Source organism: Antrostomus carolinensis, unplaced genomic scaffold (assembly GCF_000700745.2).
Source record: "Antrostomus carolinensis isolate BGI_N321 unplaced genomic scaffold, ASM70074v2 scaffold20178, whole genome shotgun sequence".
In the NCBI taxonomy this organism is placed as follows: Eukaryota; Metazoa; Chordata; class Aves; order Caprimulgiformes; family Caprimulgidae; genus Antrostomus; species Antrostomus carolinensis.
In genome coordinates this window covers 26777-52138 of record NW_010333910.1, presented here as the reverse complement: position 1 = coordinate 52138, position 25362 = coordinate 26777, and the positions used below count along the sequence as shown (strand labels likewise).

At 40.7% G+C, this 25362-nt stretch overlaps 1 protein-coding gene across 7 annotated transcripts in view; it reads right to left on the bottom strand.

The window, feature by feature from the left end:
* Positions 1-2048: 2048 nt before the first annotated feature.
* MITF (melanocyte inducing transcription factor) overlaps positions 2049-25362 on the bottom strand; it is a 47136-nt gene continuing 23822 nt past the window's right edge. The window contains exons 1-9 of one of the 7 annotated variants that reach the window (XM_029086505.1): positions 21360-21392; positions 20013-20240; positions 18795-18878; positions 17345-17440; positions 11269-11386; positions 8068-8142; positions 6951-7026; positions 5109-5256; positions 3912-4313 (exon numbers count right to left, since the gene is read on the bottom strand). In XM_029086505.1, the coding sequence (XP_028942338.1) occupies positions 3912-4313; positions 5109-5256; positions 6951-7026; positions 8068-8142; positions 11269-11386; positions 17345-17440; positions 18795-18878; positions 20013-20240; positions 21360-21392 (1260 nt within the window). Of the gene's footprint in view, positions 4314-5108; positions 5257-6950; positions 7027-8067; positions 8143-11268; positions 11387-17344; positions 17441-18794; positions 18879-20012; positions 20241-21359; positions 21418-25362 lie in introns of those variants that run through there. The other 6 variants (XM_010174046.1, XM_029086506.1, XM_010174044.1 and 3 more) reach the window with 6 other exon arrangements.

Genomic DNA, 25362 nt, shown 5'->3' with positions numbered 1-25362 from the left:
AGAACCAGAGCTGCTGAGAGACATCAGGTCAGGAACAGGGACACATCCGCTGCCAAGTCACAGACACAGGAGCGCTGCTGGGACTTCAAATGCACAGAGAAACAAAGATTCACTTACATGGAAAACGAGTGGCTTACACAGATGTATGTGAAAAACCAAATGCTTTAATCCATCTATCAAGAACAACAGTTCAAATTATTTCATTGGATACATTAATATTGATCCATAATTTACAGTGCTATGGACCATACACAAATTATTGCTGCAGTCAACAGCAGATGAATATCAACATTACAGTACCAAGCATCATAGCAAGAGGCAGTAATTAATGTCACTTTTTCAAGAAATATAGGTATTTATCCTATTATCAACATCAGCTTCCCCCCCAGTGCATTTTATGTCAAACAACATAAATGTAAGTGCATTATTTTGTGCTTTGGGCTTTCCTCATGTACCTTCTTTTTGCTTTTACAGGTTGCAAGAGTTAAATATTGCTTTCTAGGTCAAAAGCAGTAAGGAAGAACTTCATGGTACTCTGCATTTTCCTGCTTGTTGCATGGCTTTGGCAAAGTGAGAATTGGTAGGTATCCCCTCCACCCACTCAGGGAAGCCACTGCCGGCCCAGTGTCACACCAGACACTGTCATCAGACTGAGCAACAACTTCTGTCCATCTCACTCCACCTACTTCATGCCAAACCCTGCCTCCAGTTGCTGTCTCTGTCCTCTGCCATTGATCCCCTGTAAAATGTCATGGCCATGAGTTCCACAATGCGCAAACGGGCAAAGACATCTCCAGTTTGCACCCATGTGGAGGTCCATGTCTCCTAGAGATGTCCCCACTGCAGCACCAACATGCTTCCATTGAAAGGGTGGGTGAACTCAGAGGAGGGCAGTAGCCTAAGGAAACACGGGGTGAAGAGCGAGCAGGGCATGGCCAGGTTGTATGTTGCCCCAGAGCAACACAACACACGGGGAACACACAACACAGCTGCTGGGGCCACAGCAGCTTGTATCAAGAAATCCAGCTCTTGATATCATGGTTTTCCTTGAACCCTAACTCAGGGCCACACAGCATAGAGCCAAAAATCAGAAGTCATGGCTGTCAGCAAGTACCAGTGGTTTCATTTAAGCTTAAAAAAAAATATTTATATACCACAGTCTAGACTTCCATTCGTGAATGCCCAGCATGGGCACCAAACCAAAAGCCTTACTCAATATATTCAGTGGTTTTCAGTTCCTACACTCAAGCGTGCACACCCCGATTCTGTACAACTGCAGAGCTGTTCCATTTTAATGGGGAGGGTAACACAGCCCCGCGTTACACCTACCAGCATTTTCCAGCCCTGACTTTCTGTACCTGTCACCATGACCACTCAGCAGCACCAGAAGCCTGTACCCGCATCCTTGACTTGGAGCTCACAGCGGCACAGCTGCCTCGCAGGGAACGGAGCATTTCCCTGCCCAAAAACCACCACGGCTGCAGTGCATCCTGCAGGCTCCCAGGTCCTGCCCTGGGCCAGGGCTTCACTAACCCCAGGAAAGACACATTCCCAAAGGCTGTCTGGGGTGGGGGTGGGGGGGAGAGGCATCATTATAATCTAACTCCAGCTCCTCCTTTGAAAAAATAAAATAAAAAAAATATTAATTTTTTTTTTTTAAAAAGCCATAACCTGGTGGTTGCACCAATGCTAACACAGAGCTCGCTGCTCAAGCAGAAGCGGAGACAGCCACAGAAAGAGTGACACGCACGCAGAGCCCAGAGTACCCTAACAGCCAGCGGTGTCCCCACCGAGCCCCGCAGCCCTCGCCATCAGCACTGGGAGGAGTGGGACCGGGCAGGGGACACCGCAAGAACCCTTCCATGGGGAAAGGTTTGGGTAGAAGCTCAGTGAGCCACGTGGCAGGTTACAGGAACTCCTGACGTTGTCCTCAGCTGTCCCATCGCTACCCAATTCACATTTGATTTCCAAACACTAACTGCTGCGACCAAGGTTTCCTTAGCAAGCCTGCCAAACTGGCACTCGAGTCACTAACCGGTTCCTTTCTCCTACGTAATTTCCAGTGTAGCACAAAGGAGAACGGGAAGCTCTTGTTTTTCTATACATAGGCACCAGGCTACACTTCAACGTCCTATCACACATCACCCTAAAGCTCTCTCTCTCTTTCTCTCTCTCCTACGCCACACTTCAGTCAGTGCTAGTCGAGGAAGACTACAACTAGAGTTTAAGGCACTTCATTCCGAACGAGATACACTCGCCTGCCGCTTGCGAGTCAGCTGTAGGCTGCTCTGGAGAAATCCATCCAATCCCTCTAGCTGGTAACACACTACATGCCACCTCTGTAAAACACCTAGGCTTGATATAATACAAGTAGAACTACCGGTATTGCATAGGACTACACTTGAGTAGATAATGCACCCAACTACTTTTACAACATTGTTGCATGTTAAAAAAAAAAATTAATAACATTGTTATCAAGTAACAGTTATTTTCAGATACAGTAATTTAACTCTTTTTTTTGTTGTTTGGTTTTTTTCCTTATGTCAGCCCTAGCGCTGAAATAAAACACAAATTACTATAACGGGTATATTAACTACATAGTTATGTTTCCAAGCATATTACTACTTTTTTTTTTTCTGTATCACTAAAAATAAATATGTAAGTTCAGTTTCTCTACAGAGTTGTTTTATTACCTAATCTAAATTTGTACTCTACCTTAAATGTGTTTAAAAACATTTTCAAAGTGAGACTGTAATATACAAAATATTCTCAAAATCTCTCTTAAAACACAGAACCCTGCATAAAAGCTTCCTTTCAAGTGTTTACAAAGAACGCAGAAAACTTCCAATGAGTTTTAAAAATGTCAAAAAATTGTTGCGATATTAAGAGGCAAAAAATCTTACAAATGAAATACAAATATATTTAAAACAAAAAGTTGTGGATAACTAAGGAATCCATGCAAATCAAAATAAACTGTACAATGCAATTTAAAAAAAAAAAAAAATAAAGCCAATTAGATATGTACAACATAATGTGCCCAGCTGATAAAATGTATCAATTGTTTTTAATTATTTTTTTTTTTTGTCCAAAGAGTGTATCTACCAACTTACAGTGCTCCTGCTCGTCTTACTGCTGGCAAGCCATCAATGTATGTTACGAAACAAAATAAAAATCTAAGAGGAAAAACTCGAACCATGATCCAAAGGAAAAACCCAAATCAGCTCAGAGTAAAATTAAAGGGCACTCTGAGAAAGAGACGCGCATCTCCCTGCCATTTTCAGCAACAGCATTTTATGTCACAATCAACACAATCAGGATGTCTTAACACTTTCTTTAAGTTGTTTGTTTTCTGAGTGGAGTAGGGTGGGTACTTTTCCCTAAACACTTGTCATGTGAAGACCAACGTTTGGAGGACACTGTATCTTTAAGGCAGCACTATTCAATTAATACAATTACAAGTTGGACTATTTTGTTGTTGTTGTTGTTTCTTTACATTCTTTAACTTTACATTTTGTTTCCAAGTAAATAGGTTTGCATTTACAATTCTATGATTCCCCCCCTCCCACCCCCGGTAGAAACAGACTCTTCATTCGTAATTCTATTGCTTTGAGTAGATTTGACCAGTTCAAAGTTCTTGGCGAATCCAGTTCACAGATACTGTACATATCCTGTACAATATTTTGGAGGCATTGGTAGTTTTAAAATAGAATATACAAGTTTCTTCACAAAAAATTCTAAAAAAAAAAAAAAAAGAAATCCTATATGTATAATATATACACACACACACACACACACTGGGCTACTGATGATGCACGAGGGGAAAAAAAAATCAAAAAATTCTACAAAAGGTAAATTATTTAATCTACTGATCAAGAAACAAAGCAGTTTATGAAAGGTGTGGCAAGTATGTGCTAACAAGCATGATCGGTGTCCTCCATGCTCACGCTGCTCCGCCTGCTACTCGTCTTTGATGCTCCAGGAGACACAGAGGAAAGTAGTGGGTCAGTTACTCCCACAGGGGAGAGGGTATCGTCCATCAAGATATCTTCCAGTTTGGATCCCATTTTTGCAGGAACACTGTAAGTGCCAGTTGGTTCAGTCACATTTCCAAGGTTGTCACTGAAGGTGATGGTACCATCAGTGAGATCGAGGGTGGTAGTGCAAGACAGGTCTGTGTGGTGTGGCATGATGTCTTGGTTGCAGTTGTCCAGCACAGGCTCTTGTTTGATGACCCTGTTGACCATATCAGGGGAGCAAAGGCCTGTAGATGGAACAAGGGACAGTCCGTGTGCCCGAGCTTGCATCTCAAGTTCCTGTGAAGGAGAATAAAGGACAAATTAAAAAAAAATCTGAAAGTAAAATCTGTTACCTCATGCTCTTGTGTCCTGTGCCTTGCAGTTTCCTTCTGTTGCAGGCAAACCATTCCCTCCCTTTCCAGCAGCAACAAGTGCCTGCACCTCATACACTTCTGCCCTGCAGATTTTCACCTGGACATTGATCTCCTGAAGAGGTGGGTGAACACCACCCCATAAAGGTCCTTCACACTCCTCAGAACCTACACTAGAGCCAAAACTCAGCGCCCTGTAGAACAGACACACTTGCCCTCGGGCCTCTTCTCAAACCAGGCAAGTTTGTAGGCAAGTTTGGCATCAGGTCAGGTGAAGAAAGCATTTAAATGTTGAAAAAAAAAAAATTAAATAGCAGAAGCATGTGTTTAGTACTTTTTTAAAAGTCATATGTCTACCACATAGACATAGCATGTTTGCATGATGCTGGTTATTGCCTGCTGAGACACCAGCAAGGATGTTCTGTAAGTCTGGTAGAGGTGGAAGTACAGTATGGTTTGCAACTTCTGTTGGCCACAATAGAACAAAAGTAGAACAGCCCTAAGTGTTTTACTACACTGTTGGTATTTTTTTTTTCCCTTTTTAAAGTAATGTATCCTGGTTTTTTTTCTGGAAAAATCTGCAGACATCTCAGCATTGGTCACCATTTATTAAAAAGGAGGTTCCTTCTAACCCACATTCCTACAAACAAGCTTCAGTTCCCATTATTCGCAGGCACACATCGCAACATCAAGAGCATTTGCAGCTTATTTATCAGCAAACCTGTATTCTGAGCAGCAGATGCCTGTTGGCATGTTCCAACTTCTTCTGTCTGTTCTCAAGCTCCTTCGTGCGTTGCTGTTCTCTCTGCAGCTTACGGATGTAGTCGACTGATGCTTTTAGGATAGTTCCCTTATTCCAGCGCATATCCCTTCGAAGTCAATAAAAAAGGAAGAGTTAAGGCTCGCAGGGAGGCTTTATTTTATAGTTGTTACCTTCACATCAGCAGCTATGATTACCCCTCATACATATGTAACACCTGGTTAATATTCATTCCCAGTGGATGGGTGCAGAAGGCATTTGGAGTGCACTAGAGGGGGCCAGAGGGCAGCTATTGCGGAGGAGATGGCATCCAGCCCCAGCTCAGCCAAGAGCACAGAGCCTGCAGTCCCCCAGGCTCCCCACAGCCCCCCAGGGACAACCCTCTGCCTTCTGCACAGTTTGGGACCAGCACTGTGCAGAGCAACTGAAGACCAGAGGCTCCTTTCATTGCTTTATGGCAAAGCTGCAAGAGAACAGGAACAAAAACCCGCAAGACTCTTCTCAAACATGGCACGGCTTGCTGCCTGCGCAACGTCTGATTTCAGGGGGGAATTAAAAGGATCATATATGACCTGGTACTTCTGTGGGAGAAGACCTGAGGGCCTTTAGCTCCCAAGAAGCAGTAAGTAATAGTCCTCTTGATGGCACTGTATCACTGCTGTGTTATGGTAGGAAGAGAAGAGCCCAATACAGCAGCATATTCAGGAGCTTTAAATTTAAACTCTGGATAAAATACAAACGCCACACGGCAGCCTAAGGGGTGATGCTTCTTCAGTCAGGGGGTACATGGCTCCCACACTGCTTCCCCCACATTATTCCTCCCACACTCACTTTAGAGAGAGGCTGCTTGCATCGTCTTCTTCCCCACATCATCTTACTTTGTTTAAATTAAAAAAAAAAAGTTCACTGCAGACTATTAGACCAAAGACCCACCTTTCTGTAGGTTGATACGGTGCAATATTGCCTTGCTTGCTTTAGAGGAAGCTTTAGAGCTTCTCTGAAGAGTAGCTATGAGTTGCTTCATGAGCAACTATCTTAAAATAACAGAAAATTCCCCAAAAGCATCACGGGACATTGATTCAGATTTAAGCGAGACTTTCAAGCTCCAGAGCAAAGGGGGTTCCTTGCTATGGAATCAGCATTGTGAAATGATTAAGACAAGTTAGTAGCAATAAAATTACCTAAAAACTACCAGGAAATTACTACAAACGTTGGCAAATTATCAGTGAGCAGACACACAGCTACACTCTTTATTTTTCATCTTTTTTCTTGGAGGGAAGGGGAATATGATGGCTTCCCAGATGAACTGCCCTCCATTTTCAGAGAACGAGGGATTGGTTCTGTCTTGCCAAACTATGACATGTAATAAATTAAAAGAATCATTTAGCAAGACAAGTAGGCAGGCAGACAGCTAAAGAGCGAGACTAGACTAAGGTTTCACATCCTGACTCTACCTCTGGTAAGGCAGCCATTCCCAGCATCAACCCCAGCCCTGCCCAAGCACAGGGTCCTGGCAGATGCTGAGCTGCTGCACCATGGTACGGTGACTGTTTTGCCACAAAAATCATCAAATTAATATAAACCTAAGCAAGGTCCAAAAGGGAAAAAATAAATCCCAAAACAATCTTCAAAAAATATAATGGAACCATCAAGCATTTCTACAGTCATGGAGTGTCAAGACCATACAAGGAAACTCAGGATTTTGGGGTTTTTTTTTTGGTAAATTCTTTTTCTCCTCTAAGATTTTTTGTTTGTTTGTTTGTTTGAACACCTCCCTCCCACAGTATCCTTGGGAATACTTACGGGTCATTTGACTTGGGTATCAAGGTGCCTAGTTCTTTTATACGATCATTAATATTAAATCTTCTTCTTCGTTCAACTTTAGGAAAAACAGCACAAATGTTAGAAGTAATATTCACACTTACTTACAACATATAAAGCATTTCATCACAGGTTTCTTTAAGCGCCTTTCAAATGTTCACCTGAAGCTTAAAATCCAGTGACAGAGTAATTTGGTTTGCTCTCCTACACATGGACATACTAAGACAGAAGTTCTATCTATACTGTAAAAATGTGGGATTGCTGAACTGGCAGAATTAAACCGAGACACTAAAAAACAGGATGGCTGTGTTAGCACAGGACTCAGCTGAGAAGCAAATACTTCCCTAGGGAAAAGCATCACAGACAAATTCAGAGACAAAAATTTAGATGCTCAAGGAAATCCCAAAGCAGGAAAAGGGACAAAATGTATAGTTTCATTTATAAATTACTCTTACAGATACAACATTTTGAAGTCCCAAAAGTCAAACTTATATAACAATTTTCCTGCATTAGCTTTTCATGCTATAGAAATGGCTCCTGAATGGCTCAAGGCATGAAACAGTTCCTTTTAGCGAGTAATATAAAGTATAAAAGGACAACTTAAGGATCCTTTAAGTCATCAGATGCTCATTATTTTAAAATGGGTTTTTTTCCAACTCGGAAATATGCATTCCCTTCAAAAATGGAATTTATAAAATTGCCACACTGAAGATGCACACTGATGTTTGAAGTCACAAATTGACCACGTATCTAAGATTTTAGATTATTAAAAATAAAAAAGTCAAAATTGTGCAAGGTGGATTCATTAAAAGCAACTGGATCAAATATTGTTCCCAGTAATCCCATTGATAACCACCCGTTCACTTGGCTGATTGAAAAAAAAAAAATAAATACAGTTTTAAATTAAATAGTAAATAGTAGATTTAAGCACACATTTCACAAGAATTTGAGATATTTGATCTATGGGCATAATATAATGAACTGATACTATATACTACACGCAGTGTGTCTCATTCAGATTTAAAACAGCAGCATTTGAACACTTAATGTCTAAAATCATTACTAGAATTGGTACGAAACGTGAAGAACCAAAACTTACTCAAGTTGTGATTGTCTTTCTTTTGCCTCTCCTTAGCCAAGGCTCTCGCTTCTGACTCTGTGGGAAAAATACATGCTGTGCATGTGAATGAAGTAATTAGAATTAAAGCAAATCAAACACAACGTTTCAGCCTGTGAAACACTCGCGGCGCAGGAAGCCTGATCGATATTTGTCAGATCAATTATCACACTCGTTCCAACGAGTGAGGAGGGGCTGTACAGTAAGCTGTGATTGCTAAAACACAACGCTGGCCTTGAACTTCACCCCTGCACCTCCAGAGCGTCTCTTCCCACACTTCCCATGCTGACTTTGGCCATGAGAATGTTTCCCCACGGAGGCCCTGATTCAACAAGGTATTTGAGGACAACAAACTGCTGAAATCCAACATACCTTCTCCTACGTTTACATAGAGCCGGCACGTTTACGTACCACACAGAAGCAGAACCAGAGGAACAGCATGTTTATCGCATTGCTCCTTGTGCAGGATGTGAAGTGCTCAGGAGTCAGAGGCTCTACTCACCAGAATTAAGGCTACGACCTTCTGTGGCACGTGCACACACATCACCACAAGGCTCAAGGTATAACTTAAGCGACCTATTAAAAACACTGTACTTTCCAGCTACGCTAACTGTTTTTATTATATTCAAAGAGGATGAAAAGTTCAACACCTTTAGTAGCAATATTGTTAGAAAGCAACGGTCCTTGCTTCAGGAAAAGCAAAAAGAAAAAATAATGCCACTCATGCTGCACACCAACTGTCTCCTCAACTCGGAACTGCTCTTAATCTTGCTCCACACATTTATTACCGACTTCTGCATGCAACAGTTCAGGCAAAACCATAACTAAATTTGTTATTTTCACTTCTCATTTGATCTTACATTTCTCAAGCAATTAAGCAATTTTTTTTTGTTTGTTTGTTTGCTCTATTCCTTTTAGTTTTGAAAGAGGGTGAGCTCATTAGTCCTTGCCCTGTTGCATTTAAATCTCAAAACCAGCAAGCATCATTTAGTTTTGCAGTCAGTCAGTGAGGACAAGTGAACATGTGATCTGTTATCACACAGTCCATTATGGAAACAAACCCTCTCACTCATACCAACAAGTTTCTCTCCTGTAATCTTTTATTTTTATGGAATATGGATTATGACCCACCCAATTCAAAATAACAGGTCATAAGGGTGTGTTTCCCTTGGAGTACTGAAGTTGACTACTTCACTAAGAATACAGAGCTACTCCACTATTACATGCAGTGTTAACAAGGCATCTTCTACACTAGGATCCCAGAGGATCTCCAAAAGAGCTTGAAAGACTATTGCATGTCTCAATGAAATCTGGCATTGGCTTATGAAACAGATATGAGGTTTGTAAGGTCAAAACCGATGGAAAGTGCACCAACTTCTGGGTGAGTGGGATTCCAATTAAATTTATCAGTAACTACAGCTGAGAACTCAGGATCATCATCAACATCAGATTCTTTTCTTGGTTCTTCATCATTTTGATATTTTACAGTAGAATGGAGAAAGGTTTCTGACAAGTGCTAGATTTAAATATTGCAAGCTCTCTCCAGCCTGGTTCCAACAGCAAAATCAGGAAATGGAGAACCAAAAGACTCCTACCTACAATAACATGCTGATTTTAAAATTGCTGGCTGTCAGAAGCACCATCAGTAGTGTTTTCTGAACACAGGCTTGGCCAGATCAGTGTCAAAGTGACTGCTGTCAAATTAGAGATTAATTCTTAAACTTCTCAAATGCGATCTCCTACAATATATTTTTAACAGAAAAAGTAGTCATTTGAATTGTTTCTGTGTACAGGTGGATGTAGCATATAGACATTTAACTTAGCTCAGGTCTATTTTGATGTACCAGGACTTGACTCAGTAATTTCCCCTTCTCTTTCTGCCCTCTTCCCCTGAAGTCTTACACAACTGTCTGCAGTGAACCCACCAGCCGGGACGTCTGACAAGTCAGATGTTTAGTTTGCAGTCTACAACCACCCTTAACTTTCTCTAACTGAGGCAATGAAACTGTAATGCAGGACTTTGAGTTGTTCTCATCCCTTGCCACCTCCTCTTAGTTCCATTGCTGTACAAGCTTTTCTTTTTCTACCAGCCACAAATCACTGTGCAGTTTTTGTTTCTTCATTTGGCGCTGAACTCAAATTTTGTGTAGTCATATAAATGCAAATATCCACCAGCTCAGAGATGTGGCATTTCCTCCCGAGAAGCTGACTCCTGGGCTATTAAAACTGCTCTACTTAAACTAATTCCTGCCGAGAACCTGCTTTGCAACTGAATCAGCTTGTGAGCTTTCACAACAGAAACCCAGAAAGAAGACAGACAAGAAAGGAACTATGCCTCTACCATACTGCATACAGCATGACTCCTTGTTGGCTTAAGAACAGCCATTTCTGGGTGTTAAGATGATTTTGTCACCAGTGGTAGAACAGAACTCCATTTGCTCCTCCTGTGGACAACCTTGCCTTGCATACTGTACCCTACATGTGGTTCTATCCTTTCAGGTGAAGCAGAACAGCAAAAATAAAACATGCTTGAGAATACAAAACTTCCTATTTCTTCCTTCAAACTATTTTGCTTCTGTACACATGAGCTTGAGAGAAAGGGGCTTCTAACGTCCCCCTTCCCTCCTGCCTATTCAAAGTACTGCTAGAAGAATCGACATGACAAGAAATTCACAGGATAATTCATTTTAATCTTAAATTAAGAGATACATAATCTCTCTCAAGTGCCTAATTTTACACTTTATAGGATCTAAGTGTCCAGATTTTATAACACAACAGGTTATTTGTTCATTACTGCCCTCCCCTACTAAAGCCTTAACATGTAGAATTCCTCAACATGAATCCCACAGAGACTCCAGATGTGAAGTTGTTCAATTTTGGTGTTGACAGAGCAAACAATAAGCCCAAACTAGAAAACAGCTCTGCAAAGAGATGCATAGAAGCTTCCTGTGACACAGTGTTTTCAATGTGCAGATTTCTCTATACCAACTAGGGACTTTGTCACAGAACACACACATGCCCACACATGAACACAACTGCATTGCAGGCTAATACATCTGCTAAAAAAAATGGTCTGCAAAGCAAAAAGTAACTATTCATCCATATATTCTTTTTCATAACAGAAATTATGTCCAATATCACCTGAATTTAAAACAATTATGGTGGTATTATAGACATATTTACCTGTGAGCTCCCTTTTTATATTAGGAAGATTAGCTGGACATGAGTTGCTGATGTTTAGTCCTGGAGGAGGCATGCTTTGGTTGCCATAAAGGTCAATCAAATTGCCAGACACAGGCAACTGGAAAAGATAAACAAGGAAAAGGATCATTTGCTTTGCCCTTATAAAAGGTTTTGTACAGAAGAACAGAGTTAGGATCTGTTAAGAAATCTGTGCTCTTTTCCATGTGCAAACAGAGCGTGCAATAAGGTCAGCAGAAGTCACAGATACGCACGGGCATGAGGAGTGGAACACCTGCATTGGGAAAACTCTGTCTTCTCAAGCATATGCAGATAGGGAATATGCAGAAGTAGTAACACGCTGACCATATTGCTGTATTGTTGCTCCTTATTTTTCAGTGAAACTGTTATGTCTGTACCCCCATCATTTCTCTTACGCAAAAAATCTGGAAGAACCTACAGAACTCTCGTGGAGGAAGCCCCCATTTTTCAAGGAATATCACTGAAAGTACTTAGTAAGTTGTCACATGCTTGAAGGAGAACGCTGTATTAATCAAGCATATTTTTGGGGTGATTTGAAAGCTACCTACACAGAAAACATTTAAGTTTAACTTACATAACAAGAACACACACCAGTAGGAGGAAGATTATTTTGACAGTAAGTTTCCTCAATTACTTGTTCATTTTGCTATTCTTATTTAGGTGTATTTAAGCAAGGAGATTTATACAGAAACAGGATAGTATTCCAACAAGACTTATCAAAGCTATCCCTTTAAATTGAAAAGTATTTAAAGAAGTTTATCCTGAGTGGATTATTTTACCCATCTCTTTTTTTGTTTTCAAACTAAGTTTTGAAAAGACAGGTATAAAACACTTCTATATCTTATCTGAGTAACAATACTTCTTATCATCGTTGCTGCAGAGAAAACCAATCCCTCCAAGACACTGATCCTGCAGAGATTAGAGTATTAGCTTTACACGCATGTAAATAATGCTGTTGAATACAATGGAGTGAGTCAGAGCCTGGACTATTAAACTCCTACTGATGGTCCTTGCCAGACTGAGACCCAAAAAAATTCCCCTGCCATCTGGAGCTACCATAAGAAATAAAGTTGATGTGCATCCACTAAAGTAGAAGCCATGCTGATAGTTTTCTTGAATAGACAGTGGCCAACAAGAAAAATCAAGTCCCCTGACTCAATCTTTAAGTGACAGAGGAAAAATGTAACTGAATTCTCACCAAATCCAGCCTTGAATTCCTCACCCTGCCCTTAGCACTTGAATGCAATGCAAAAGAAAAAAGAAATTAAAAAAAAGGAGCATCTGTAATAAATCTAAGGTCATAGCTGTCCATCACAGATTACAGACCAGGTTGTGACGTATCTGCATTAATGTCAGGATGACCACACTCTCACTGCTCTACAAGGCTGACCCTTGTATCTTTTGGGCCCTCAAATGCATCCATGACACAGGCACGGCAATAGCGTCACACACCCTTCTGACTTGGATGTGCTTTTTCTATTCATGCTTCTAAGCATGGAGAGAGCACAAAGAACTTGTTTGTAGCCCAGGAACTCGAAGTTCAGAACCAGACATGTGAAATCTAATTAGGAATTTCAGGGAATTTACAAAATAAATAAATAAAATATATTTTTTTCTGAAATCTAGATACTAGTATCTCCAAGCCTGGGTAAAGCAGCTGGTTCATAATTAAACATGAGGAATAGTCAACATCACCAAGCTGCTTTATTTACTCCATGATGGACCCTGCTTATTACAACAGTTTGTGGGGTTTTTTTGTTTTGTTTTGTTTTCCTTCTCCAAAAAGGTGTCAACACTGCCAGGTTTCCATGCAAATAAACAGGACCTGTGCAAGCAATCACCACAAAAGGGGAATGTTAACACAGGCAGCAGCTGCTGAATGTGCGTGCTGAAGCCCAGCAGAAATTGCAAGCACCAGAGGAACCACACCAAGAGCTGTGCAACAACCAAAGCACAAGCACTGCTGATGCAGCATCAGCTAAATAAAGGAAGATGAAGGGAGAAACTTGCACAGCTGATAAACATGGCAGGTCTGTATGTACACATGAATGCTTATCGAGGAAATCTACATTAGAGGTAGATGCAAATGATCTCAATTTAAATCAGTGATCCATAAGCAATGAGACTGACTGGCTTCTTTCTTTGACTACTTTTCTCAGCAAGCTGAACTCCACAGGTCAAAGCTTCAGTAACTTTTTACTATAAGTGTGACTATGTGTATGGTCCATGCTCCAGATGAGCCTCTGAGAAGCCTCTTGTCCATGGTGGCTGCAAGTCAGATCTTTGGGACTAACTTTATACAACCTCTTTCACATGGAAAATATATAATATATATATCACTTCAGCTCATTTCACATGGCTAAAATACCTGCAGTTAAGTTACAACTGAGGCACATCCTCTGTTCCCAATTATGTTCCAGATCCCAGAGGAATGAAAATTAGTTGTCTTGTAAGGTAAGACCAATAGTTATCAGTGCAAAGTTCAGGGAACTGGAAAGAGGAGAGGACCCTACACTGAGGTCACTGCTTTGAGATTAACAAGTTGGCAGTGTTGTGAGCACCTAAAAGTAGTCACTAGGCTGAAATGGGGTGGGGGGGGAAGCACACATCTTAAACAAACAAAAAAACCACAACACCCCAAAAACCACCAAAAAACAACCAACAAAAAATGTGGAAAGAGGAGAGGACCCTACACTGAGGTCATTGCTTTGAGATGAGCAAGTTGGCAGCGCTGTGAGCACATAGAAGTAGTCACTAGGCTGAAATAGGGTGGGGGGAACACACATCTTAAACAAAAAAACAAAACACCCAAAAACCCCCCAAAAAACAACCAACAAAAAAATAGAGGCTTATAATGGACACAATGCAGCAACACCTGGCATTTATTTCAAATGCCTCCTGTTAGAAGAAATTGGGAAAAAACTAAACATTGTTTGCAAACATTTCAGCTCTAATCTATTAAGACAGTGGAACCTTTCATCCCTTTCCTCACGTACAAAGCAACGGGAAAAAGTTCAAAATTCTCTCAGCCACTTCATTGGGAAGATGCATGTCTTAAAACTGAGAAAGACATGGAATTTGAAGTCGTTTTTTGTAGGAGAGCTACGGAGGCTCCTTCCCTGCCTTCACCAAACTCCATCATCTTTCCAACTTAAATATGCTTCCCTCAGGCTTTGTTAGCCACTTCTGGCTAAGAAGAAATTTAAATACAGCATCACTCAGATCATCCACCTTTACTATCCCTTTTTTTTAAGAGCGGCTTATGCCAGGCTTAGCTTGTCATCTTCATTGAAACAGCATGGTCTAAAAAGCTCTCATTCATGAAATTTCATGTTTCTAGGCCTTGGCTTCACAAATTACTGCTTTTATAAAACAGAAATTTCAAATACAGTAATTATTACTGCAGACTCATCAGTGTACATTCAGGGAGTCTGAGGCTTTCCTTTCTCCTCCACTATTCCAACAAAATGAGCACCCACATTCAGATCATTCGGGTTCTATATAAAATCATGGAGACATCAGCTGTGTGATCAACAAGGCTGTTTCTAAGGTATCAGTAGACACTGGGAGGGATTCTGTTCCCCAGCTTGTGCAGCTGACAATGTATTGTGTTGTTCCCTTACCTACGAGCACACACTCAGCAAGTCCCTGAAATAAGACTCCTCTCCACTTCTGGAGTTTAACTTCCACAGGGAAGTCGCATTTAGGAGTGGAGCTGCACATACTCACATCGCTTTCCATGTCAGACTTCTTGCTAGAAATCAATTAGTTGGATGAATTAGTTGTCATGTCAACTTGGCAGGCAAGACTACTTTACACAAGACCTAGAAATTCAATTACTAGGTCATATCTACACAGAAAACCCTCTCGACAAACTAGCAACCATTTTGTGATACCTTTCACCACAGAAGCAAAGCCAGTTCTGACCCAATACCAAAGTTTACAAACACTTCCACAAGCAGTTGATTGCAAGGAGCCCTTTTCAATTAAGAGGTACTTGGAAAGTTCCCTTAGCTCCCTCTACACAGAAATCTCTGATTTTGCTTATCAATTAAGTACTGTTACCAAATGTAACAAACTGCTCCTTTTGTTCTTTGTTGGTTATGGAACAATAGCAGCCTTTGTCATAGTCTCGGCACAGCTATTTATAGGTTGTGTCTCTTTAGAGGCTATTTCCTCTCTTGATTTCTTCCACCTCTTCTTAGCTCAGTCTACAGACATAAATTCCTTATAAATAACATGTTGGGTATTTCAAGAGCTAAATACTGTTCCAAAAGAAAAATGTTTGTTACATCAGGTTCATTTGTTCCCCAAACTTATTGTTGGGAAACATGGTTCAATTTCCATCTCTTCAGGATTGATACCAGGTTAATTCTGAGACTGAACTATACTTTTTGCCTCCAGAAATTTAGATGTATTAGTAAAGAAGTCTCAATTCTACTATTTCATATCCTTATCTTACAGACTTCACCACATACAGTGGGCAATTTCTGAAATTTCACAGCAAATGTGGATCAGGCAGATTTTACAAGGCTTGTTGTCACACAGCAAGCAGGAGGGATGCAGACTACCCTAAATACTGACTATATGGACTACTTGCATCAAAGGAACACATAGTACCATTATGTGCTTGTCCGGAAGCAAAGAGACACTGTTGGGGACACTGTGAAACCAGACAGGAAGAAAAGCACAAGGAAATCCAAGTCCTCTCTAATTTGACAGGTCCCAATCCAATGGAACTTTAGAGAAAGGACTCCAGAAGAACCTGAACCCTCAATAAAAAAAGAATAACTATCTTGAAAACTATCTTTTCACTGGTTTTTAAGTTTTTCCTCTCAAACTCCAGGACAGATGCACTTTTCAAGTAATCTTAGACTAAATGAAAGCTCATTCTTCTCAGTAGGACTCTGCAGTTATTTCTTAGTCTGCTCAAAGGGCACTATTTAGCCATGGATGGTGGTAGGCCATTTCCTGTGGCATGTACCACGTCTCCGAGAGGGCTGTGGGAATCTGTGGGAACGTAGGACTAGGTTAACATGACATCAGATGAGTACTGTCAGCAAATGTAAACCTCTGCTACAAAACCAGTGCTATGTGGTAAGCTGTAAATCTTGGCACTAGATAAAAAAAGAAACAGACGCCAGCCCTGGCAGACATCTACTCAGCCAGATCTAACAGCACTTAAGCCTAAGGCAAAAAATTCACTGGAGCTACCCTCCACAAAAGATCAAAATAAGATTATGCCAGAAGTACAACTATATTAATGCTCACAGCAATGTGAACCAGCAAACAGAAACAGCAACTGGGAGGTAAAATGCACCTTCCCTCACTCACTGACTTTCACACCTCTGTGCTCTTGTCGTTTGTCACAGGCTTCCTTCATCCCCTTCCCCCATTTCGTTTTTAAGCTTCTTTATTCCTTCCCCTTTTGTTTGTTTTGAAGGTTGGGGTTTTAATTTTTTTTCTCCCACTAAATTTTGTAACTTCTTTGTTGTCATCTAGCTAGTGACTTCTCTCCATTTGAAATCAGGTTAAGCTAAAGCTATGATGTTAGAGCTAACAGTTAAACTAGAGCCTCTCTGAACAGGGATGCTAACACATGCTTAAGCGTGGTGTACAATTTCTTACTTGAACATGACAAGATGCAGGAACCTGAAGTGCTGGATGTTCATTCTGGGCTTTGTGAAGCCAAGTATAATGTCCATCACAATCTTTAATACTGATGGGTATGAGTTCACTTCTGTTAGTTCAGTTCACTTCCCTGTCACAATCCTCTCACGGACTAACTTGACTTTGACATAAGAAAAGCAAAATTGTCCTTCGTATTCCCTCAAGCTGACTCCAGCTTACGTTTTCAAATTCATTTTTCATTGCAACTGTATACCTTAAGCTCTTCAAAGAAAAACTAATTACACTCTATAGGACAATACAGTAACTACTTAATTGCTTGGAACAAAAGTCACGCTACAGTTTTGTGTTCTCTCAAAAAAAGACAATGAGACTTAACAGGGAAACCAGAAGGAAAGGACAATTGTACCGTATTTGCCATTTGCAGGGCTGGGTCCATCAAGCCAAGGATTTCTTCATTATAACTTGACTCCAGACTAATTATGTCATCAATCACATCATCCATCTGCAGCAGAAAAGGTGGACAAAGAGAAAGAAAATAGTTACCCAGACAACTAGGACACAGAGGCCTGACAAAGCACTTAGCCACACACTGGCTCTCTGCAGCACAGGCCCACGCAGAGGTGCCTGTGCAGTTCTGCCACACTTCAAATCCAATCCCTGAGCCATGACTCCTGCTATTCAGCCAGGACAGTCAGGTCATGACAAAGCTGAGGCTTCATGGTCTAACCCGCTCCTCCCACCAGCAGTTACCCTGCACTACCTGCCCACAGACACACTGTTCCTCCCAGGAACAGCAGAGGAGATAGATCCCCACAGAGCGAGCTACACTAACGATGTGAGTCCCTCTCCCTGTGCAGCACCACCTGCCTACCCTCCACCTCTTTCCTCTAGTTGTGGGGTCAAAACCTGCACACAGACAGTAATGCCCGAGCGCCTGACATGTGCAGGGGAAGGAGAAGGAACAAAGACTTGCTGCTGGGTGACAGTCTGCCCACCCTCGCCAACAGAATCCGTTGGATTCACATCCCTCATACATCCTCCCAGGAAGCACCGCCCAAGAGCAGCTTGGAGGTGATCTTAGGTGGTGCAAGTCATCTTCTTTCTGGGGCTGGGCTGGAAGGTGCTTCCATAAGCTCCTGCACAGTTAGGAAAAACAGAGCCCTCCAAAGCACCCATGCAAGTGCTCCAAACTGTCCTGCACGACTGACTATTTCCTTTTTGCTCCCTATTAAATAAAGAGCTTAAATAACAGTCATCTACAAAATGCATAATGTTGATGGTAGAAATAGTAGCAGATGCAGCTCCAGAAAGTGTGATCAGAACAAATTACACTGACTGGAAGTGAGGGCAAGAAAGGAACTAACAGTTACAGCCCCTGTCCAAAGTCTTGTTAATACAAATAAAAACTCTGAGTTAAAAAAAAGAATAAAATAAAAACCCCCAATGATTATTGAGGATGAATTACACAGATGGATTAAAGCCTTCTCATACCATTTTTTTAAATGCAAGTGTGATCTGCATAGAAATGTGGTCTTAGAAAGTATCAGGACAAGAATGCACATGTGCAGTCTTGGGAAAACTGCATTGGAAAAGGTTCCCTGAAGTGAGACCTTAAAGCATGGTTGATATTTCTACTACAGTGTTACAGTGCTAGGAAAGCACCAGCCCTCTGCAGATATCTCAATGCACTTTTCACATGAATGCTCATAAACAACGTTGTTGTTTTGTTCATTAAGTGTATCTTATATTCAACTTCTTAAAGGCACTACGGGGCAAGTTTACTCTTTAACATAACTTCAAAGAAACATGCTCATTAGAAAGGGGACCTGTGCTCCAACTCCTGTGTCATCCAGTACCTGCATGCATGATGCTCGTGAGTGTGTATTCAGAGCCGGGCACTCACTCTCAACCCTGCTTTGCTCTTCAAATTTATAAAATCCCTGCAGAAATAAAAAGGAAAAAAAAAAAAAAAAAAAGAAGAAGAAAAAAAAAAAGGAAAGAAAAAGCAAAGCATGGATCTGAGTTAATGGTACGGCCTCAGTCTCAAAAAGAGCACGATTGAAACCGTGTCATGCACACATGTGCCTGATGACACAGCAAAGAAGCTGTAAATATCTTAAGGAAAAAAAGATTTAGGTACAACTGGGATGACAGGATGGAACTATTTGATTTTAATTCCTTTTGAAGCTATAGAGCACAAGTAATTTCTCTTGCATGTGCAAAATATGTTCTGTGATAACTTTCTTGAAGTTGCATAACGTTTTCCCCACAGAGTGCATCTGAATTAAAAATCTGGCACAAAGGCTTGAGGAGGGAGGATGATGGGGACACGAGGAGCCCCACAATCGTCTCCCATTTGTCACGTTACAAAAACATTGGCATTATTCTTCGATTTGTTAACATCATTCAAATCATCTTCCTTCGGCCCCTGAGCACGTATAACGTCCAACTAAGCTTTTGCCAGCAGAGATTAAGACAAGGTTGTGAAGGACTTCTAGGCGTAGGCTAGTGAAGTCTTGCATTTGCAGCACTGAGCTCATAATGAAACAGCAATTAGTAACATTTTAAGATATATTACCTGGGAAAATCTGTCCTTCCAGCTAAGCAAGAGACTTGCTCAAATTTTACTGTAAAAATACCTAAAAATATCTCAAAAAGCTTTGTGTTTCAGTTATTTTTGCTATGCTCTTTGCTCTTTCTACACAAATGAGCCATAAATAACATTATTCCAGAAAGCTACAGCTTACAAAACTGCTTTGTATTCTCCAAAGGTCAATGATTCACTGCGTGCATCAAGCAAGGGGGGCTGGGGGAGGGAAGTTGTTTTAATAAGCATAAACTAGCTAAAATAGTTCAAAAAAAGAGGAAGTTAGAGGGACAGATTTTTTGCCAAAATGTTTTATGCAAATATATATTAATCAGGCAGATCAGAGGTCGTAGTTGCATTTTCAAAGTGAACAGTTCAGGAACAAAGATAAACATAACATCTTAATGAGCAAACATGGTTTAAAACAGAAAGAAAGTGGATCACAATTCCATTTTACTGAAGAATATGTGCAGCAAGAGCGTATTACCTCTTTCTCACAGTTGGAGTTGAGGGTAAGCATAGCCATTGGACTGTTGGGTGCACTGCTTCCAGTTCCAGGCGGCATAACGTGATCACCAGGCTGGTTTGGACACGGCAAGCTCAGGGCTTGGTTGGCATGTTTATTTGCTAGAGTGGTAGAGAGGTACTGCTTTACCTGCTGCCGCTGGGCTTGCTGAATATGGTACTTGGTTGGATTCTCAAGGTGAGTCTGCACCTGTATGACACAATTGAAGAAGTGCTTTATTGTTTTACAACATCGTTACACGTGCTATCGATTTGAGCTATACATTTGTGACATACATACCAGCTAAGCATTTGACTTCAAGTACAAAGCTGTGCAGCTCCAAGGAAGTCAACAGTGCTTCCCTAATTCAAATTCGGTGGCAAGAAATTAATTTAGGAGCTACTGTTTCAATAACTGACTTATTAACAGTAAACCAGGAAGTTCCATGTATTTTTCTACAACATGAGATTTCTCATTGAAGACCAATACTCGGGTTTTCCAGTATATAAAGATACTCCAGAAAAGCCAGTTCTCTGTTCAGACCTTCAGCTACGGACCATTTAGTTTGCACTAAAATATGGAGAAACAAGTTGCACTGCAGGACATAATTACTTGTTAGTAGCTACCAGTTAAAACCAAATAGTATGGATTGCTCGTCGTTATCAGATGTCAAGTAACAGAGATCAAAAGGTTTGGTTTGTTAGGGGTTTTTTTTTTTAAAAAAAAGTAACACCTTGGTTAAAAAAAAAAGGAATACACCATTTTTTTGCCTGGGATATATCTTATCTCAGATATATGGCCTAAATCATATACAAATAAGACAAGCTGTTTATAAACACATTATGCAAATAAGATGCAAGAAAAGAAGTGTTTTAGTTCAGATCAATCACTGTCCTCAGTAACAGATATTTTTGTGTTTGAGATAAGCATTTCAGTACTTAGAACTTGTATACACAAAATATGGAAAGCATCATACTGAACTATTTTCATGCACCCTAAATTAGCAAGTGAAGAGAGGCAATTTTTTTCCACGCAAAATTTTCACCATATCTTGGGAATTCTTTGCCACCTTCCCTTGATCATTAATATTTCTATCAGAAGGCAGAAAACAAACCAAAATATAATGACACTCTGAGAAGTTCTTTTTTTGTTTTCAAACAGTTCCATTAAAGTGACTTTTGCTGTTACAAGTGACCATGTGTGTCCCCCACTTATTTTTGTGGAAGAAATTAAATAAAGCATGCTAGATATCAGCAGAAAAGGATTTCCTGTATACTGTAAGCCTTCTTAGCACCAGGTTTTAAAGTAAAGTCTGCAATAACAACTCACCTGATAATGATTATACTCAAGCATTTCCAGCATACTACTTCTAGGTTGTGAGAGAAGCGACTGCGATATCCTTTGCTCTACGCTACTCCACTTTGAAGGATCCAACTATGGAAGCACCATAAACAAGCTACCCCAAAACAGCAGAAGAAACTTGACTGCCACTGCTCAGATTTATAGTAACCTACTCTAATTAGCCACGCATGTAGAGAAACAAACAGTTCACACAGGGGCTCTTCTTGGAAGCTATGCAAGTTCAGCCCTAAGTATTGGTATTATTTTTTTTTTTTCCTTGGCTTTGACGTCATGCTTTTTCATAAACATAAAAGGACCTTTTAAGTGATGGGCTATCAAAGTCAGATTGACAGTTCGCTCAAGGCTAATTCGCTATTCATCTTTCGTTCCAGTTGTACTAACAGACAATGGTATTTTTCTTTAGCAGTAAGGTTAAAAGTTTTTAAGTACAGAGTAAGAAATAACTGAACAAATACCCTAGGAGGCTAACACGTATCCCCTGGCAGTGGGGTGCACTGGATAAACCCATGTGGCTACACAGTCCTATCTTCAGCGTCCAGACGCAGCAGTCCACCGTGCTGCCCACGCAGCCACCAATCCACCCAGGACTTGCAGCTGAACACGAAGGGTTTGAAAAAGCTCTACCACATCCTCAGCCTCCCCGGTGCTTCAGAGACCATGAATTCTGTCCCAACCCACAGCTGGAAGAGTGTTTCCAGTTCAGGAATGGTTGACAATGGGCTAAAGCACGTCCCAAATGCACTTACCATGATGGTGTACACATGCAGATACTGTGCACAGTCCCTACACCTTCCAGAATTTACTTTTTCTTTCTATCCAACTCCTTGACAAAAGCTTGTACTCAAGCACAGGCATCAAGAGCTGCTCAACTTGCATGATTTTCCAAAGTCTCTGCTGCACAGGGAAGCACACTTGAGATAGCATTTCTAGAGAGTTTAATCTGATTTATTGCACTAAATCGCAAGACAACACATACAGAAGTCTGCTGTGATAAGTAAGGACAGCACTTGCTTTGTCAGTCCCAAACTGTGTTATCAATTTTCCTATCACCAGTGGCAAGAGTTACACTACCCAGATAAGTCTATTTTTCACTTAAATTTTCATCTTCCAAGTAGATAAAGTTATCAGTAAACCAGTTATTTCCGTAACACTTATCTCCGAATGTTATTTTCAAAGACAAGCCCTACTTGTCTGACCGAATTTGCACATTCCTTTTCCTCCAAAGGCATCAGACACCACAGTCTGTTCTCCCTCGACCCTGCCAGGGCGATGGGACAGAATAAAGCCTCTCCTCTCTGCATCCATCTCCTACCCACCCTCCAAGCCACCAGGACAAGGACCAGCAAAATTCCCAGATCCACATCTCAACTCTGCATCATCAAATATTATAATATTTATAATATATACTTACACACTGAACTGAGTTCACTATGTATTAAGTTTTGAAACACACACTGCCTGACATAGGATTTTTGTTGGCAAAATACACCCTTACTTCACAAGAACATACTTTCCCCAAGATTTTGTTGTACTATCCTACATTATAATAGTTTGTGTTATTTTGCTACTCCATAATTTTTATTTTATTTTATTTTATTTTTAAATGGGCTGTGCTGCCCTCAGTATGCCAGGGAAAGCAAGAGAAAAAATAGTTCTGAACCATAAATAAAGGAGCTGCATTCTTTCTCAGACTTTTAAGTTGTAGATTTCTCCTTAATACAGAAGTACAACTATTCTCCGTGAGTTTTAATCTTGGTGAGAAGTGCATCCTCTTAGGTACAGGGCAACAGATTTCAGCTGCAGTTCAGAAGGTACTGCCTGCTTTTTTTTTTTTTTTCCTTTTTTTTTGAGGGGAGGAGAGGGAATCTTTGTTCCTCTGCCCACCTTGACAGTGAATGTAACAGCTCGATGAACGTTACTGCACGTTTATGTGCAGCATAACTGCAAACGCAAAATCCAATCTAGTCACTTTAATTCCTGAAACAACACATGGTTAATTTGGCTCACAGAAAAAGGTACATCCTTCTGGAAGTATTCTCAACAGAGTTATCCAGTAGATCATGTTTTCATGTGGAGTCAACTCTTGCTACACACGGGCAACAAGAACATTATAGACTAAATATGCACAATTCTCCAAGGACGTGTCACCTTCTCACACAACTCCAGTAGTGAACTGAAGAACATCAACAACTGCCTTTTCTGTCATTAAATTGCTCCAAAATGATGCAAAGGAGAGATTCAGGGATTGAACATTTTCTTTTAATCCACAGCTGGTCAAACACACTTTCACATTTGAATACAAGAACATGTCATTTTCTCCAAACAGAGGAGAACATGACATAACTATTCCCACTCTACATGTCAGTGTAACAAGGACAAGAGATCCCACAGGATGGAAACAGCTTCACACATGTTCCTTCTTGGACAAACATAACAGTTTCAACTAGCCTTGCTCTGGCCAAGTGTGAGGTCCAAGAAGCTACACAGAAGGCATATGAGAAACTTCAGTTTGATTCTTTGTTGTGTCACTTACTGTACTCTTGAGCTGCCTTATGAGCTCCATCATTGAAATCTGGTGAGGACTACCTTTATGAACTCAAGTGCTTTTTGTTGAGACTAACTCTGTCTTTGGCTTAGAGCTTCCTTTTCTGCAGCCTCTACATCAAAGAGAGCCCAAATGTGTCTAATTGGGCAAATGTCCCAAGATGGTCAGCCTCTAGATAAACCATAAAGCAGTCTTACTTTTTTTTGACAAAATATATCACAAGCAAAGAGCTGCAAAACAAACCCTAAAATGAAATTCCACTACCCCAAATTTGAAACCATGAATAAAAGCTTTGACTTAATCAAGATCTAATTTTGGTCATTAGCTCCTTCTTGCCTTTAGGGTGAAGAATAGTTCTTGTTCTTCCAAAACCATGAGACACAAAGTGCAAGATGACAATTTATTGGTTTGGATACACTCCCTAAGAAATGTGTCTGAATGGGGACATGCAAGAAAAATGGAACAAATTGAAACTGAATCCTCTGGATCTCCAACCATCTGTCTCCAGGAATCTCAACCCAAGCTGTGCCGTAACATTACTAAACTGAGTAGAACATTGTTTTTTGGGGCATGTGGGTACTGGCAAGCAAGAAGTAATGGAAATATCATCTGAAGAACTTTGGGAATTATTTAAGACAATTTGGCAAAAGCAGATAAATTAATCACACCATACTAAGAGAAGAATTTGTCTACAAGGAACTACAGATCAAGGACAGCCAATGACAGCCTACAGCCTGGATTCAGCAAAGCAACACCTGGAAGAAGGCTGTACTTTCAATTTCTATTCAGGTGCATTTTCGATTTGCTTGCTTATCAAGGTTCTGCCTACATGGGTATTACAGAATAACACTGCCTCAGAAGCAGAGGCCCAGAACTGGTTTCATGCTAGAACAGCCTGCAATGCCAGCTCAGCAGCATCTCCACTAATCTCCATGGGCTGGCTCAGTGCAGTTAGAACTGTCACTGCATCAGGTACTCCTGCACTAAGTCTGAGGAGACAGCAATTCAAGCTCCATCTATTCTTCAGCTAGTAAGCTGCTTCTTGAGCTGAAGCACCAAGAAAAGCAGTATAAAGAAACCTGTTTGACTGCACTCATATGTAACCAAGCTTAGGTCCTACAAGGCTGACCAGGGCTGGAAAAGTTTTGGAAAGAGTCAGGCTGATTACTCAGCACTCATCCCTCGCTCTTTGGAGTATCCTAGAGAACAATGTTATCTCAAGCAGGGGAAAGGTTTTCTCATACCTTTGCTAATCTCGACATCTGACTGCTAATTCCAGTGCATGCATCCAGTTCAAGTATCTGCGTGGGGGAAAAACAGTTCTTGAGAAGCTGCCTATTTTCTTCCACATCACACTCTCATGTAGAGCAAGATTTTTCCCAGTCCTTGGGTCTAGCATCAATCAAGCAAACATTTAATCAATGG